General features: G+C 41.8%; 1 protein-coding gene across 3 annotated transcripts; it reads left to right on the top strand.

The window, feature by feature from the left end:
* Positions 1-443: 443 nt before the first annotated feature.
* Positions 444-7225, top strand: hnrnpd (heterogeneous nuclear ribonucleoprotein D). Of its 3 annotated transcripts, XR_011885377.1 has the most exons (9): positions 444-887; positions 3163-3331; positions 3454-3612; positions 4111-4242; positions 4549-4666; positions 4743-4895; positions 5654-5750; positions 6053-6159; positions 6845-7225. XR_011885377.1 is itself a non-coding variant. In XM_072253031.1 (8 exons), the coding sequence occupies exons 1-7, from the start codon at positions 694-696 to the stop codon at positions 5719-5721; spliced, it is 993 nt and encodes a 330-aa protein (XP_072109132.1). In that variant the 5' UTR covers positions 444-693; the 3' UTR covers positions 5722-5750; positions 6845-7225. The 3 variants fall into 3 exon arrangements, 2 of the variants coding, with proteins under 2 accessions (XP_072109132.1, XP_072109133.1); XM_072253031.1 differs by lacking the exon at positions 6053-6159; XM_072253032.1 differs by lacking the exons at positions 5654-5750; positions 6053-6159.
* The last annotated feature ends 4686 nt before the right edge of the window (positions 7226-11911 follow it).

Here is an 11911-nt window from a genome sequence, read left to right as displayed (position 1 = left end):
AAACCTTTTCCCCGATTTATATGATGCTATTGGTAAGGCTCGGGGTAGTGATATTGGAAACTTACACCACGGACAACCCCACAATTGTCCATTGGTAAAAAACATGCCTCGAGCCCATCAGCTACATGGTGAAGCGGTACGGTACGGAGGGGAGACAACACACAAAGTTATCAGCCTGCCTGGGCCGCCGCCGCCGCCACGACCTGCGGGAGGACTCCGCACGCCAAAACATTGCCCACTTCGCTCCTCCCCGTTAGTCGTCGCCGTCGCCGTTCTCGCTCCCGGCAGGCCGGGGTTACCTCTTGTCCACGAAGCCAGCTGAGCTGACACCTCCTTGGTAACATTCCAGTCCCTCTCCTCTCCCCAGCCGGCGCCGGCCTCCGGCTCCTCCGCGCTCCCATTGGCTGCTGCCCCGGCCCACGTGACCCATCTTTGGGCCTTGGTCCCGGTCGGGGCGGCCATTTTGTGGAGACACCATTATTTAAAGAGAAGAGCGTCGGCAGCCACTTCCCCTCTTTGGCCCCGCCAGTCGGCTGGACAGCTTCCCCGTCGTTGTGTCCCGGTTCCGCCGCACACTCCACCCATTCCCCTTCGTTATCAGCTCCTGCCGCCCGGCGTGACGTGTGTGTCGAGTGCATTTCCCCCCCTTTGATCAGGGCAGCGGCGGCGGCGGGATCCCGGGTGTGCCCAGTGATGTCGGAGGCGGTGCAGTTCTCCGAGGCCGAGGCTACGGAACAAGGCCTGGGAGCGGTGGCGGCGGCCGCCGAGTCGGCGGCGGTGGGCCTGAGCGATGCGGCGTCGGAGGCCAAGGGCGGCGACAGCTCGGCCGCGGTCGTCGAGACGGAGGGGGCCAAGATCGACGCCAGTAAAACGGAGGAGGACGAAGGGTGAGTGATTGGCGGCGCCCTGACGAAGGCCAGCCGGTCGGCGCGTCCCTTCCCCCGCCCCAGCAGGCCGGCGGTGTCGGTACGGGTGCCGCGGGCATCACCGTCCTTGCCGCCCGAGTTCCGGGGCAGTGGGTGGTGGGGTGGGGGTTACCGATTACTGGCCCCCAGGCCCGGGCTCCTTATTGTGATCGGAGGCCCCACATGCGGGGCCATTGTGTGTGTGTGGATGGCGGGAGGGGGCGGAGGCCGCGTCGGGCGCGATGGTGGCCCCGCTGCAGACGGTCTCCATTTCATTTCCGCGTTCGCCGCCGCAATTTTCCGCCTGAAGTCTCCCCCACCCCCCATGTGCTCTTGTCCTTCCCGCGGATGCTGCTGTAATGGCAGAGGCAGGAGTCGAGCTGCTCTTTAAGCTTATCCATTTCAGTCGATTTTCTTTTTAAATTGTAACTCCTGTTGGAGAACGCAAATTTGGCAACGTGTACGCCTTTTTGTACGAAAAGCACTCGTTTATTTATTGTCTGTAGTACAGCCATCACACAATTTGATGGCCATGTCCTTTGAAGGTAACATGTAATATTGGTTGTACGGTAATAAAAAAAAGTCTGTTTTTGTTTGCTATATTTTTTGCAAGATTAATACTTGGAGCAATTTTGGGGGGGGGGGTTAACTATTATTATGCCAATTTCAGGGTACAGAGTTGAATGGTGTCAAGTTGTCCAGTTCTGCCCGTGTGGATAATAGGTCAATATATGATTTTGCACATTTTACATTCCAGCGCGTTTATTTGGTGGCTAATTTCAAACGCAAACAGAATCGGAGTTATTTGTAATGTCTTGGTCAGTTTTGGACGTTATCTGTGATGTGTCTGTGAAATGTTTCTTGCATATAGCAGTCAGCAATGGGATTATTCTGGTTTGTATAGTGTACTTGATAGTACAGTAATGATGTCTCAGTGCATAACTGCTTTTTTAGAAAAGAAAAAAAAGGTGTTTGAGTATCCTCCTCGTCTCTGATTTTCAAATCTTGGCAAAAACTTCAATCCATTTTAAATCTTGGAAATTAACTTTCCATTGGCACCAAGAGGCATTGTTCCAATTCCTACGAAGCTGAAATAGCAGTGGTCACATACCTGATGTTTGAGTTACAGGTGACAAGTTTGGTAAGTTTTCTCAATCAGAGCAGTGGGTTGTGTGTTCCATTTGGTTCTGTTTGAAGAGTGACGAAATCAGCCACCATTTAGATTCTTGAGCTATGGTTCCTGTTAGTCTGACCAAATGCTTAAAGTCAGGAATGTCATACTCATAACATGTTGGTATTCCCTGTAAAGTTTGAATATCAGGGAATGGTTGATGGGACAGGAGCATTTACCCAGGAATAGATTGATTTTTAAAGTGAAAATTAAAGCCTGAGGTTTATTTTTTTTCTGCTCAAAAATTTCTCCCACCATTATTGTGGACAGCTTCTGGCCAGAACCATCATCAACATTTTTTGGCAGAAATGGGTGTAGAGCTGCATGTAACAATTTTCAAGTGTGCACTTGTGTCACTGCTAAGCCCAAGGTCTAGAATTGTTGGCAATTAAACCTTACTGTCCAGTGTATATAATTCATGTTTGTTATTTTTGATCTGATTCAGTAAACTTGTTTTAAAAAATGATTTTTGTTTTCTGCATATTTACAGCCTGTATCTTGGTAACTTTTAAGGCCTTATTGCTCATTTCACTTTTGATTAGTTTTGATGTCACTGTACTTTGAGATTCACTTCACTCAGCAAGGAAAGCAGTCTTGGTTGAAACTAGAAAATTCAAGATTAAAATTAAAGATATATTCCTTGAAGTTCTGACCTATTCAGTGTTTTAGAGGAAGCTGTGTAAAAGATTGAGTCCATTGTGGCCAGGAATTAATATTGACATACTATAAGAATGATTTTGGCAGTGTTGAGGCAGGTAAACTATACATTGTGGGGTGCTGGTATAAATTGGACTTCTTGGTAGGAGAAATTCCAGGACTTTTGGCTGGAGATCAGTCTCATCTATGCTTTGTATAGACTTGTATCTTGATTTGTTTTGGATTACTCCACAGTAAAATACAAGGCCCTAATCTGTTTAAACAATTGCTTAATTAATCTTTCTTGTGCATCCACTATCATGCCTCTGCTTGCTTAATGGGGTTTTGCATGTACTGTTGATGAAGGTGACTAAGGTACATGGTTACTGTGTGAGGCAGCTTAAGTCTTGATTTGGCTACTGATGTGTGTATACTTCACTGTTTCTGCAGAAAAATGTTTGTGGGTGGCCTCAGCTGGGATACCACAAAGAAAGATCTGAAGGACTATTTCTCTAAATTTGGAGAGGTGGTAGATTGCACATTAAAGTTGGATCCCATTACAGGGCGTTCAAGAGGATTTGGATTCGTCCTGTTTAAAGAGGCTGACAGTGTGGATAAGGTATTTGATCATAAAACCTTGGGCTTAAAAAGTGGGTTCAGAAGATAATGGAAATGAAATCAAGTTTCAGTATTTGTTTTCGTTGTGTGATGTTTGGAATTTCTTGTTCCATTTCCATATAGGTTATGGAACAGAAGGAGCATAAATTGAATGGCAAAGTGATTGATCCAAAAAAAGCCAAGGCAATGAAAAAGGAACCTGTAAAGAAAATTTTCGTAGGCGGTCTTTCACCAGATACAGCTGAAGAGAAGATCAGAGAATACTTTGGAGCTTTTGGGGAGGTATGTGTTTTGCACCATAATCTTCCAAGTTTAATGTCCCTTGGTTCAGATTGATGGGTCTGAAAGTGTGGGGTGGAAGGAGGGAGGGATCAGTGAGATGGGTGTGGAATGTAAGCTTCACATGAACTCATAGTTTACCAGGATGCGCAGGCCCTCTTTATTGCTTTTGCCTTTCCCAGCTCTGGTGGGCCATCTATTCAACTCACTTTACCTCAAGACCTTAAGACATAGGAGCAGAAATAGGACATTTGGCTCTTTGAGTTTTCTCAACCATTCAGTCGTGGCTGATTTATTATCCCACTCTACTCTCCACTGAATCGACCCTCAACCCCTCCCCACCCACCCACCCTCCCTATAATTTTACAGGCATCTAACAACTCATGATGTGTGAACATTATGTTATAATTTTTTAATGTGGTAGGAGTGGGGTGTGCAGCTGCCACTTTGGCTCCACTAGTGCATGGGCATGGAGTGTTAATGGTGTCACATTAAATTTAGGTGGAATCAATAGAGCTTCCTATGGACAACAAAACAAATAAGAGGCGTGGCTTCTGTTTCATAACTTTCAAGGAAGAGGACCCGGTGAAAAAGATTCTTGAAAAGAAGTTCCATAATGTTGGACTCAGCAAGGTATGTTACTGAATGACTTGGCAGTATGGAATGTTAGCTCGAGTGAGATTAAGTTAATTGGTTGCAATCGACGCAATCTGCTGTCACCATGTCAAAATCCAACAGCAGAATTGAATGCTTTTGATTAATACTATTTTTGGTCCTTAAATTTCCCTGTGCCTTATGGACTGCATATTTGTAGTGTATGCATATGATTGTTTGAGTTGACCCTCGTAGACCCCGAAGGGTTAATATTTTATCTCTAAATTTAGAAGTGCCTTTTTGTCTTGTGTAGGTGAAATGCTGAAATTGTTTCTTATTTGGCAGTGTGAGATCAAGGTGGCAATGTCAAAGGAAGTCTACCAACAGCAGCAGCAATGGGGAGTTGGCCGAGGCACCTTCGCAGGTCGAGGCCGTGGGAGAGGCGGAGGGACAGGTGCTGGAGGTAACGTACTTTCTTGATGTTCTGTGGCGTTGAATTGCAATTTCTAGTTGATGAAAATCTTCATTGCACATTTCAGCTCCAAGCCAGAACTGGAACCAAGGATATAATAACTACTGGAATCAAGGCTATGGCAGCTATAACTATGGCTACAATAGCCAAGGATATGGAGGCTATGGTGGTTATGATTATCCTGCTTATAATAACTACTATGGATATGGTGACTATGGCAGTAAGTGCTTGTTCAACTTTTTCAAATATAATTGCATGACATGAAATCTTAATTTTAACTTTAGACTGTTAAGTTGTTTGTTTTTGAGCACTGCATGACCCAAAAATCAAATTTGCATGATATGCAAAAGGCTGGACTACTGCATGTTCCATCTTAATTTTCTGCTGCTTCTCCCTTCCACGCTTTTTTCTTGCAAAGAGGGTGGGGCAATCATTGAAGGGGTTGGGGCCCTCTGGTCCGCTGATAAGGATGTGCGCTCCTGTGGGATGGAACTGGCCTCCTCGTTCCTGCTGTGGGCCCTGTTTTCCCATTGTGGCAGGAGTGCTCTGTTAGTGCACTGTTCCCACTTGTGGCCTGGCCAATACCTAACACTGAAAATGAAATTTAAAAATTTAAACCAAATATTGGATGTCTAAAATAAAAAGTTAAAATCAACAGGTCAGTGGTGTTTTAGATAGGTTGATATTTTCAGATGTGTGCCTTTGGAAAAACCTAATAAAACAAAGGGTGAGATGCAGATCCCATAATCAGTGATATAGATAGTGCGTGACCTTAATGATCTGTTTAAAATAAGCCCCATAACCTAAGTGGACTATAAGTAAACAGTTCATCTAAAACCTGATGAGGATGAAAATCTTTTTTGATGAGGTTTTTTTAAAAAAAACAAGAAGATTTCCAGGGTACATTTGTGATTTTTTTTTTGATTGACTGTGAAATGGATCATTGAGCATCTTGTGTAAATGCTAAAAATGTTACAGATCAACAGAGTGGTTATGGGAAAGCACCACGACGTGGAGGTCATCAGAATAGCTACAAACCATACTAAGATTTGTCCCTGCAGCCCATTGGAAGCAGGTATGTTAGCTATTCATTTAAATTTCATTTTAACATTATTTAACTTTTGTTAAAATTATATTTATAATTAATTTACATATTTTAAAATTTTACAGCACTCAAGTGCTTTTTTTTAAAAACGTAGACACGGAGTTTTGTAATGCAGATGCTGTAAGAAGCTTTATGGCTTTTGCCCTTTTTTTTTACAAGTTGTAAATTTAAACAGGTAAAGTACTGCTAATGGGTACAAATAAAGGACACTTCAAGACAAAAAGAAAGCCATTGTCTGCTAACTGACATTATACCTTGTTTGTACCCGCCAGCGGGAACTTCATTGCAGGCCATGTGTCACCCTGAGCACACGATTCTCACAGGCCCGCTCAATGCGGACAGAGTACGAGACGCTCGCGCTCTCGAATGCTGCCGTTTGGTATGGTCTCTTCCAACATCCTGTATCAGCATTAAAATAAAATGGATACTTCAAGCTTTGCCTTCACTTATTTCTTGCTTATTATATTAATGTAATTTAATGCATTTTTTACAGGCCCCAGTAATGGTTAAATACGACTGCTTACAGAATAATTCATTCTTCTATGGATACAGCTTGTCTTTGGACTTTCCAAGTGTATTAATATATATTTCTAAATCCAGTTTATTAAATGCTTGCTTTCCTCCCTCCCCCATTTTAATAGTCCTTGTAGTTGTAATTGCAAATAGTCCATGTGCTAAAGCCAGACAATTCCTGAGACTGACGTATTTTATTAGCTGGTCATTTGTGGAAACTTGTATTTCCGCACCGTGCATTCAATATACTTCTGGGAGGTTTTTATAAAGCAGCTAACATTATTCTTTGGTTTAACAAGTGAATAATGGGTATGGGAACACCATTTGGGGTACAAGTTTTCAAGTTTCTCTGGAATTTTAGTTCATGGACTATTAAGCATTTATAGATTTTAAGTAGTAAATATTTGGTGGTTGAATTAACTTGAATTTAAAGCTCTAGGTTTATAAGGGTGGGTATTTCAGTATTGTAAAACTTTGATTTGATCTGATGATTATTTAATCTGTTGAATCTGACTATCTCCAACATCCATTCTCTGTTTGATTTCTTTTAGGTGAAGCAACAGTATTTTACTCCAGATAGAAGATTCATAGGAAGTGGTGTTTAGGCCTCTCTAAAGCAGCACTTAACTGTTCAGTACTTTTTTTTGGTATCATTCACCAACTCCTATCCCACCCCCTCCTGCCATCTGCACAAGAACCGCTGCCTCCTGTCCCATCTCATTGAATTCGGCTTTGATTTAAAAAAAAAATAGCTTTTATTATTTTTACCTGATAGATGTGTTCTCTGTGACCAGCCTTTTTTTTATACATTTTCTCCCCATATGGATTGTTACATTGGATGCGTATGTGTTCAATTCATTGTGACGTCATTTAGATATGGTACAAGTACCCTATTGGATTGTTGGTTTTTTAATAAAACTTTTTTTGTATAATGTGTGTTTCTTGTCTCTTCTATGTAGAGATGGCTTTAATTTTTCAATGATTGAACTGGTTTAGTATCGTCGCATACAGTGAAAAGCTTGTCTTGCACGCTATTCATACATAGTCATTACACAGTGCATTGAGGTAGTACAAAGTAAAACAGTAGCGAATGCAGAGTGAAGTGCAGTACAGGTAAACATCAAGGTCCTGATCATAACGATGTAGATTGAGATCAAGGGTTCATTTTATTGTTCTAGGGTGCCATTTACGAGTCTTATAACAGCAAGGTAGAAACTGTTCTTGAGCTTGGTGGTATATGCTTTCAGGCATATGTATCTTCCAGATGGACAAGGTAAGAAGAGAGAGTGTCTGGGATGGGTGGGGCCTTTGAACACGCTGGCTGCCTTGGAGGCAGTGAGTAGTATAGTCTATGGGGGGGAGGGGGGGTGGTGCTGGTTTCTGTGATGTCCTGGGCAGTTTATAACTGCAAATGTTTATGGCTGCAGGCAGAGGAGTTATACCAAGCCGTGATGCTTTCCTATGGTGTATCAATAAAAATTGGTAAAGGGGATATGTCAAAGTTCTTAAAGCCTTGGGGTTTATTTGAAGGACAAGTAGAGAATGTTTATTTGTTCACCTGTGTACTTAATAGAGAAGGTGGATAAATTTCTGCTTTACGACAATTTTTACTCATAGGCAAGAAAGTTAATTGCATGTGATTTTCACTGCCTGCATTTTTAAAAAGCATTCATTTGTATTTTTCAACGGCCTGTCTACATAGTCTCCGCAGACTATTTCTCCAAGACCTGATAGTGCCATTGGTGAAAGTTCTGCATTGTCATTCTGTCAATAGCTAGATTAGTTTCACTGAGTTCCTAGCTGCTGCAGAGATAGTACATTTGGTGGGTGCTCATCTATATCCTGCTGTGACATTAACCGGTTTTTACAGGTGTTTATCCCTTGGGATTAAGGAGAAAGATCAGAAAAATTACCCCTGAGAGATGGAAGGGAATCCCAGGGTATCCTGGCAGAAGTGGGTAAAGAAGCGCCTCCGATTATATTGACTGCTCTATTGTGACTAGGGCCAAGTGAGTGTCCACAAATAGTAACCTGCCAGGAGATGAAGACTCAAGATCAGGTGGGCTCTTGTTTATACCTGTATGAATATTTCTGACAGACTGCGCGAGTGAAAATGTGTACCAATTTCAGTATGAAAGCAGCAAAAGAAGAGTACAAAATAAAGGGTTTTATAAGAATGTGTTTAGAACTCTAATCAAATAGGTCTTGGTGGGCTATTAGTTATTGAGTTTTAAGTGGGAAGACAAACCTTTAGAAGCATTATGCACAAAAGGCCACTTTTATTCCCTTGGCATCTTGCCTTTTCCACAGTTCTGCCAATGGCTTAGTTCACATAATTTCACCCCTCAGCCCATTAAGGGTGACAAAACAGGCCTTGCACTTAAACATCCTGAAACTGAAGCTCCTTGGTCCAGCTGCTTAGATGACTCAACATTGTGGACCTGTGATCACAGCCAGTGAAACTGAAGTTGGGATTTGCCTCAAGACAAAGAACTTGATACAATCTGTGGCCTTTGGTTATGTGTAAAAGAATGATCAAGATTGCAAGCACTGCAGAACTGAGCCAGCAAGGGCTTGACGTGGCCACTGGATGGCTGGGATCAGAGCTAGCTGGCTTGTTGGACGTATTTCTGAACAGCGCAGGTACTGTATGCTACCTTGGGCAAGCTAGAAGGGTCAATGCTAATGACCAACAAGCCACAATACCCAGGAAGGAGATTCCTATGTGCCATAGGATGAGAATCTTGGTTTTCACCGGAAGTCTAAGAAAAGCAGCCACGGAAATGTGTCAGCTCCCAAACATGATCACTGCTTAAGCCCATTTTGTACCAATTGCATCAGAAGGATTGAAAAAGAGCAGGCCTAGAAAATCTATATGCAACGCAGACCAACACTGCAAATGTTTTTGAGGAAATTCTAAACTGATATTTTGTTGTACTATTTATGAATCAGCTGATCCCTAGGTGTATTGTCAGTCCTAAGCCCAGTAGAGCAAATTAGTGAAGGTGAAGTAAATGCCACAAGTTTTAAAGGGGAATCAATAAGAGACAATCGCAAATCTTTAAGGTTGCTAAAAACAGCTTAATGGAATTGTAACTGATGAAGCTGATCAAAAAGCTGAAAGTTACTGATAAATAGTGGCTGTACATCGGTGTGTGGATCCAAAGTAGTGAGACATGAAGAAATTCAATTTGTTCAATATTAATACATCTGGAATGTGCTGCCTGGAGCAGATTCAAAAACTTTTGAAAGAATTTCAGAAGGACACAAGGCAGAAGTATTTGGGATTGAATATTTTGGGTATTGAGAAAGAGCCTGAGAATCTAATTGGATCGGTTTGTTAAGATACCATAGGCTAGTTAGTGTACCTTGGTAAGGTATACTGTGAAATTAAATGTCACCCTTTACAAAAGTGAGGAATGTCACTTCTTTTGGGTGAGATAAAGGGTCGTATGCTGAGATGCTATGCAAAAATTTGATACTGTAGTTGTTGCTATAGAAATAGTTTCTTAATATTCATGCAGGACTTGTGTCCTGATTTTTACTTAACTCAGGTGACAGTTTTGGATGCAACACAACACTGGCAGGATAATTCTATGATGCTATCGGTGAGATTTTGGGCTACTGTATGATGCATATACTTCTGCATAGCTTCAATCTGGCCAGGCATTTTGATTTTGTATATGTATTGCTGCTGTAATGTTTCAAATAGTATTTCCATTGCATGGTTCTGTACTCTAACACATGCACATGTAACAGACAGAAAACATGAACCCAGATATGGAATACTTGTTAAAACCATCTGGAACACTGAAAATGGTTTGGACATTCCTGATAAGGAAACATTCCCACAGGTCCTCACTATGATGATCTATCTGAAAATGTCAACAAAACTGGGCAATAATGTTTCTATAATAATTTCCAGATTATTATTATTATTGTATTCTTCCTGTTTACTATCACCCCTTCCTTATTTTACTAACACAATAAACATTTAGAAACAATAACACCATGTTCACATTTTGCTTGGTGAATTCCTACCAGGCTCTAATGTGTCATTGCTTGATGTTTCCTTCCTTTGCAACTATTGTTTCCCTTTATCTTTTCCTCCTGTCAACATGTTACAGCACACTGGAAATCACGTTTTTAATGTATCCAGGCAGGGAAGAAATGGATACATAGTTCTATTCTTTAAAAATACCATTGCGTGTACATGGGATCCTGTTTAATTGGTCCATTGGTTAATCGGGCACTATGTCACTTAATTGGGACAGGAGACTGTTGCCAAACAGTTTCTAACTAGCATTGGTTGTATGCACTTGCACACACTGGTTGTTACACACTGCACCGTGCTTAAAGCAGTTTTTAAATAGTGTCATTTGTGTGTGTTTGTGTTCAAAAAGCAGCAATTTTGTCACAGATAGTTGGCAAAAAAAAAAGCAGTAAGACAATCAAAAACTTGCTCACCGTGGTTTCAAGCAATCAGGCTTGGAAATGAAAATGAAATGATTTCGCTACTTCAAGTTTGGAACTGCAAAGAATTTGAAGGTAGTGAATATTACAATAAAAATTAAGATTTTGAAGATGCAATTGTCAAAAGTATTGTATGAATACTCTCTCCTCTACTCTTTCTATACCCATTACTGTGGGGCTAGGCTAAAATGCCATCTATAAATTTGCTGATGATACAACCATCGTTGGTAGAACCTCAGTCGGTGACGAGAGGGTGTGTGGGAGCGAGATATATCTGCTAGTTGAGTCGTAGCAACAACATTGCACTCAACGTCAGTAAGGCCCAAGAGCTGATTGTGGACTTTAGAAAGGGTAGAACGAGGGAACACAAACCAAGCCTCATGGAGGGATCAGATCAGAAGTGGAGAGAGTGTTCAAGTTCATGGGTGTCAAGATCTCTGAGGATCTAACCTCGTCCCAGCGTATTGATGCAGCTATAAGGAAGGCAAGACAAGCATTTATATTTCATTAGGAGTTTGAGGAGATTTGGTTTATCACCTAAAACGCTCAAATACTTCTACAGATGTACCGTGGAAAGCATTATGATTGGCTGTATCACCATCCGGTACAGGGTGGGGTGAAGGGAGGGGGAGAGCTACTGCACGGTATCAGAATCAGTTTTATTATCACCGGCATGTGATGTGAAATTTGTTAACTTAGCAGCAGCAGTTCAATGCAATACATAATCTACAGAGAGAGAAAAAATAATAAATAAAACAATAAACAAGTAAATCAATTACGTATATTGAATAGATTTTTTTAAATGTGCAAAAACAGAAACACTGTATATTAAAAAAAGTGAGGTACTGTCCAAGGGTTCAATGTCCATTTAGGAATCGGATGGCAGAGAGGAAGAAGCTGTTCCTGTATCACTGAGTGTGTGCCTTCAGGTTTCTGTATCTCCTACCTGATGGTAATAGTGAGGAGTATCTGGAGGTCCTTAATGGATGCTGCCTTTCTGAGACACCACTCTCTAAAGATGTCCTGGGTACTTTGTAGGCTAGTACCCAAGCTGGAGCTGACTAGACTTACAACCTTCTGCAGCTTCTTTCGGTCTTGTGCAGAAGCCCCTCCAAATCAGAGGGTGATGCAGCCTGTCAGAATGC

The sequence above is a fragment of the Mobula birostris genome, chromosome 3 (genome assembly GCF_030028105.1).
Source record: "Mobula birostris isolate sMobBir1 chromosome 3, sMobBir1.hap1, whole genome shotgun sequence".
NCBI classification, from domain to species: domain Eukaryota; kingdom Metazoa; phylum Chordata; class Chondrichthyes; order Myliobatiformes; family Myliobatidae; genus Mobula; species Mobula birostris.
The sequence above is the reverse complement of the archived record's forward strand: the minus strand, read 5'-3'. Positions and strand labels throughout refer to the sequence as shown.

Excerpts from the sequence above, each read along its gene's own strand:
- hnrnpd (XM_072253031.1), top strand. The coding sequence starts at position 694 with ATGTCGGAGGCGGTGCAGTTCTCCGAGGCCGAGGCTACGGAACAAGGC. Across the intron at positions 3,332-3,453 it reads AGGCTGACAGTGTGGATAAG|GTTATGGAACAGAAGGAGCA; the intron begins GTATTTGATCAT and ends ATTTCCATATAG. Across the intron at positions 4,896-5,653 it reads TGGATATGGTGACTATGGCA|ATCAACAGAGTGGTTATGGG; the intron begins GTAAGTGCTTGT and ends AAAATGTTACAG.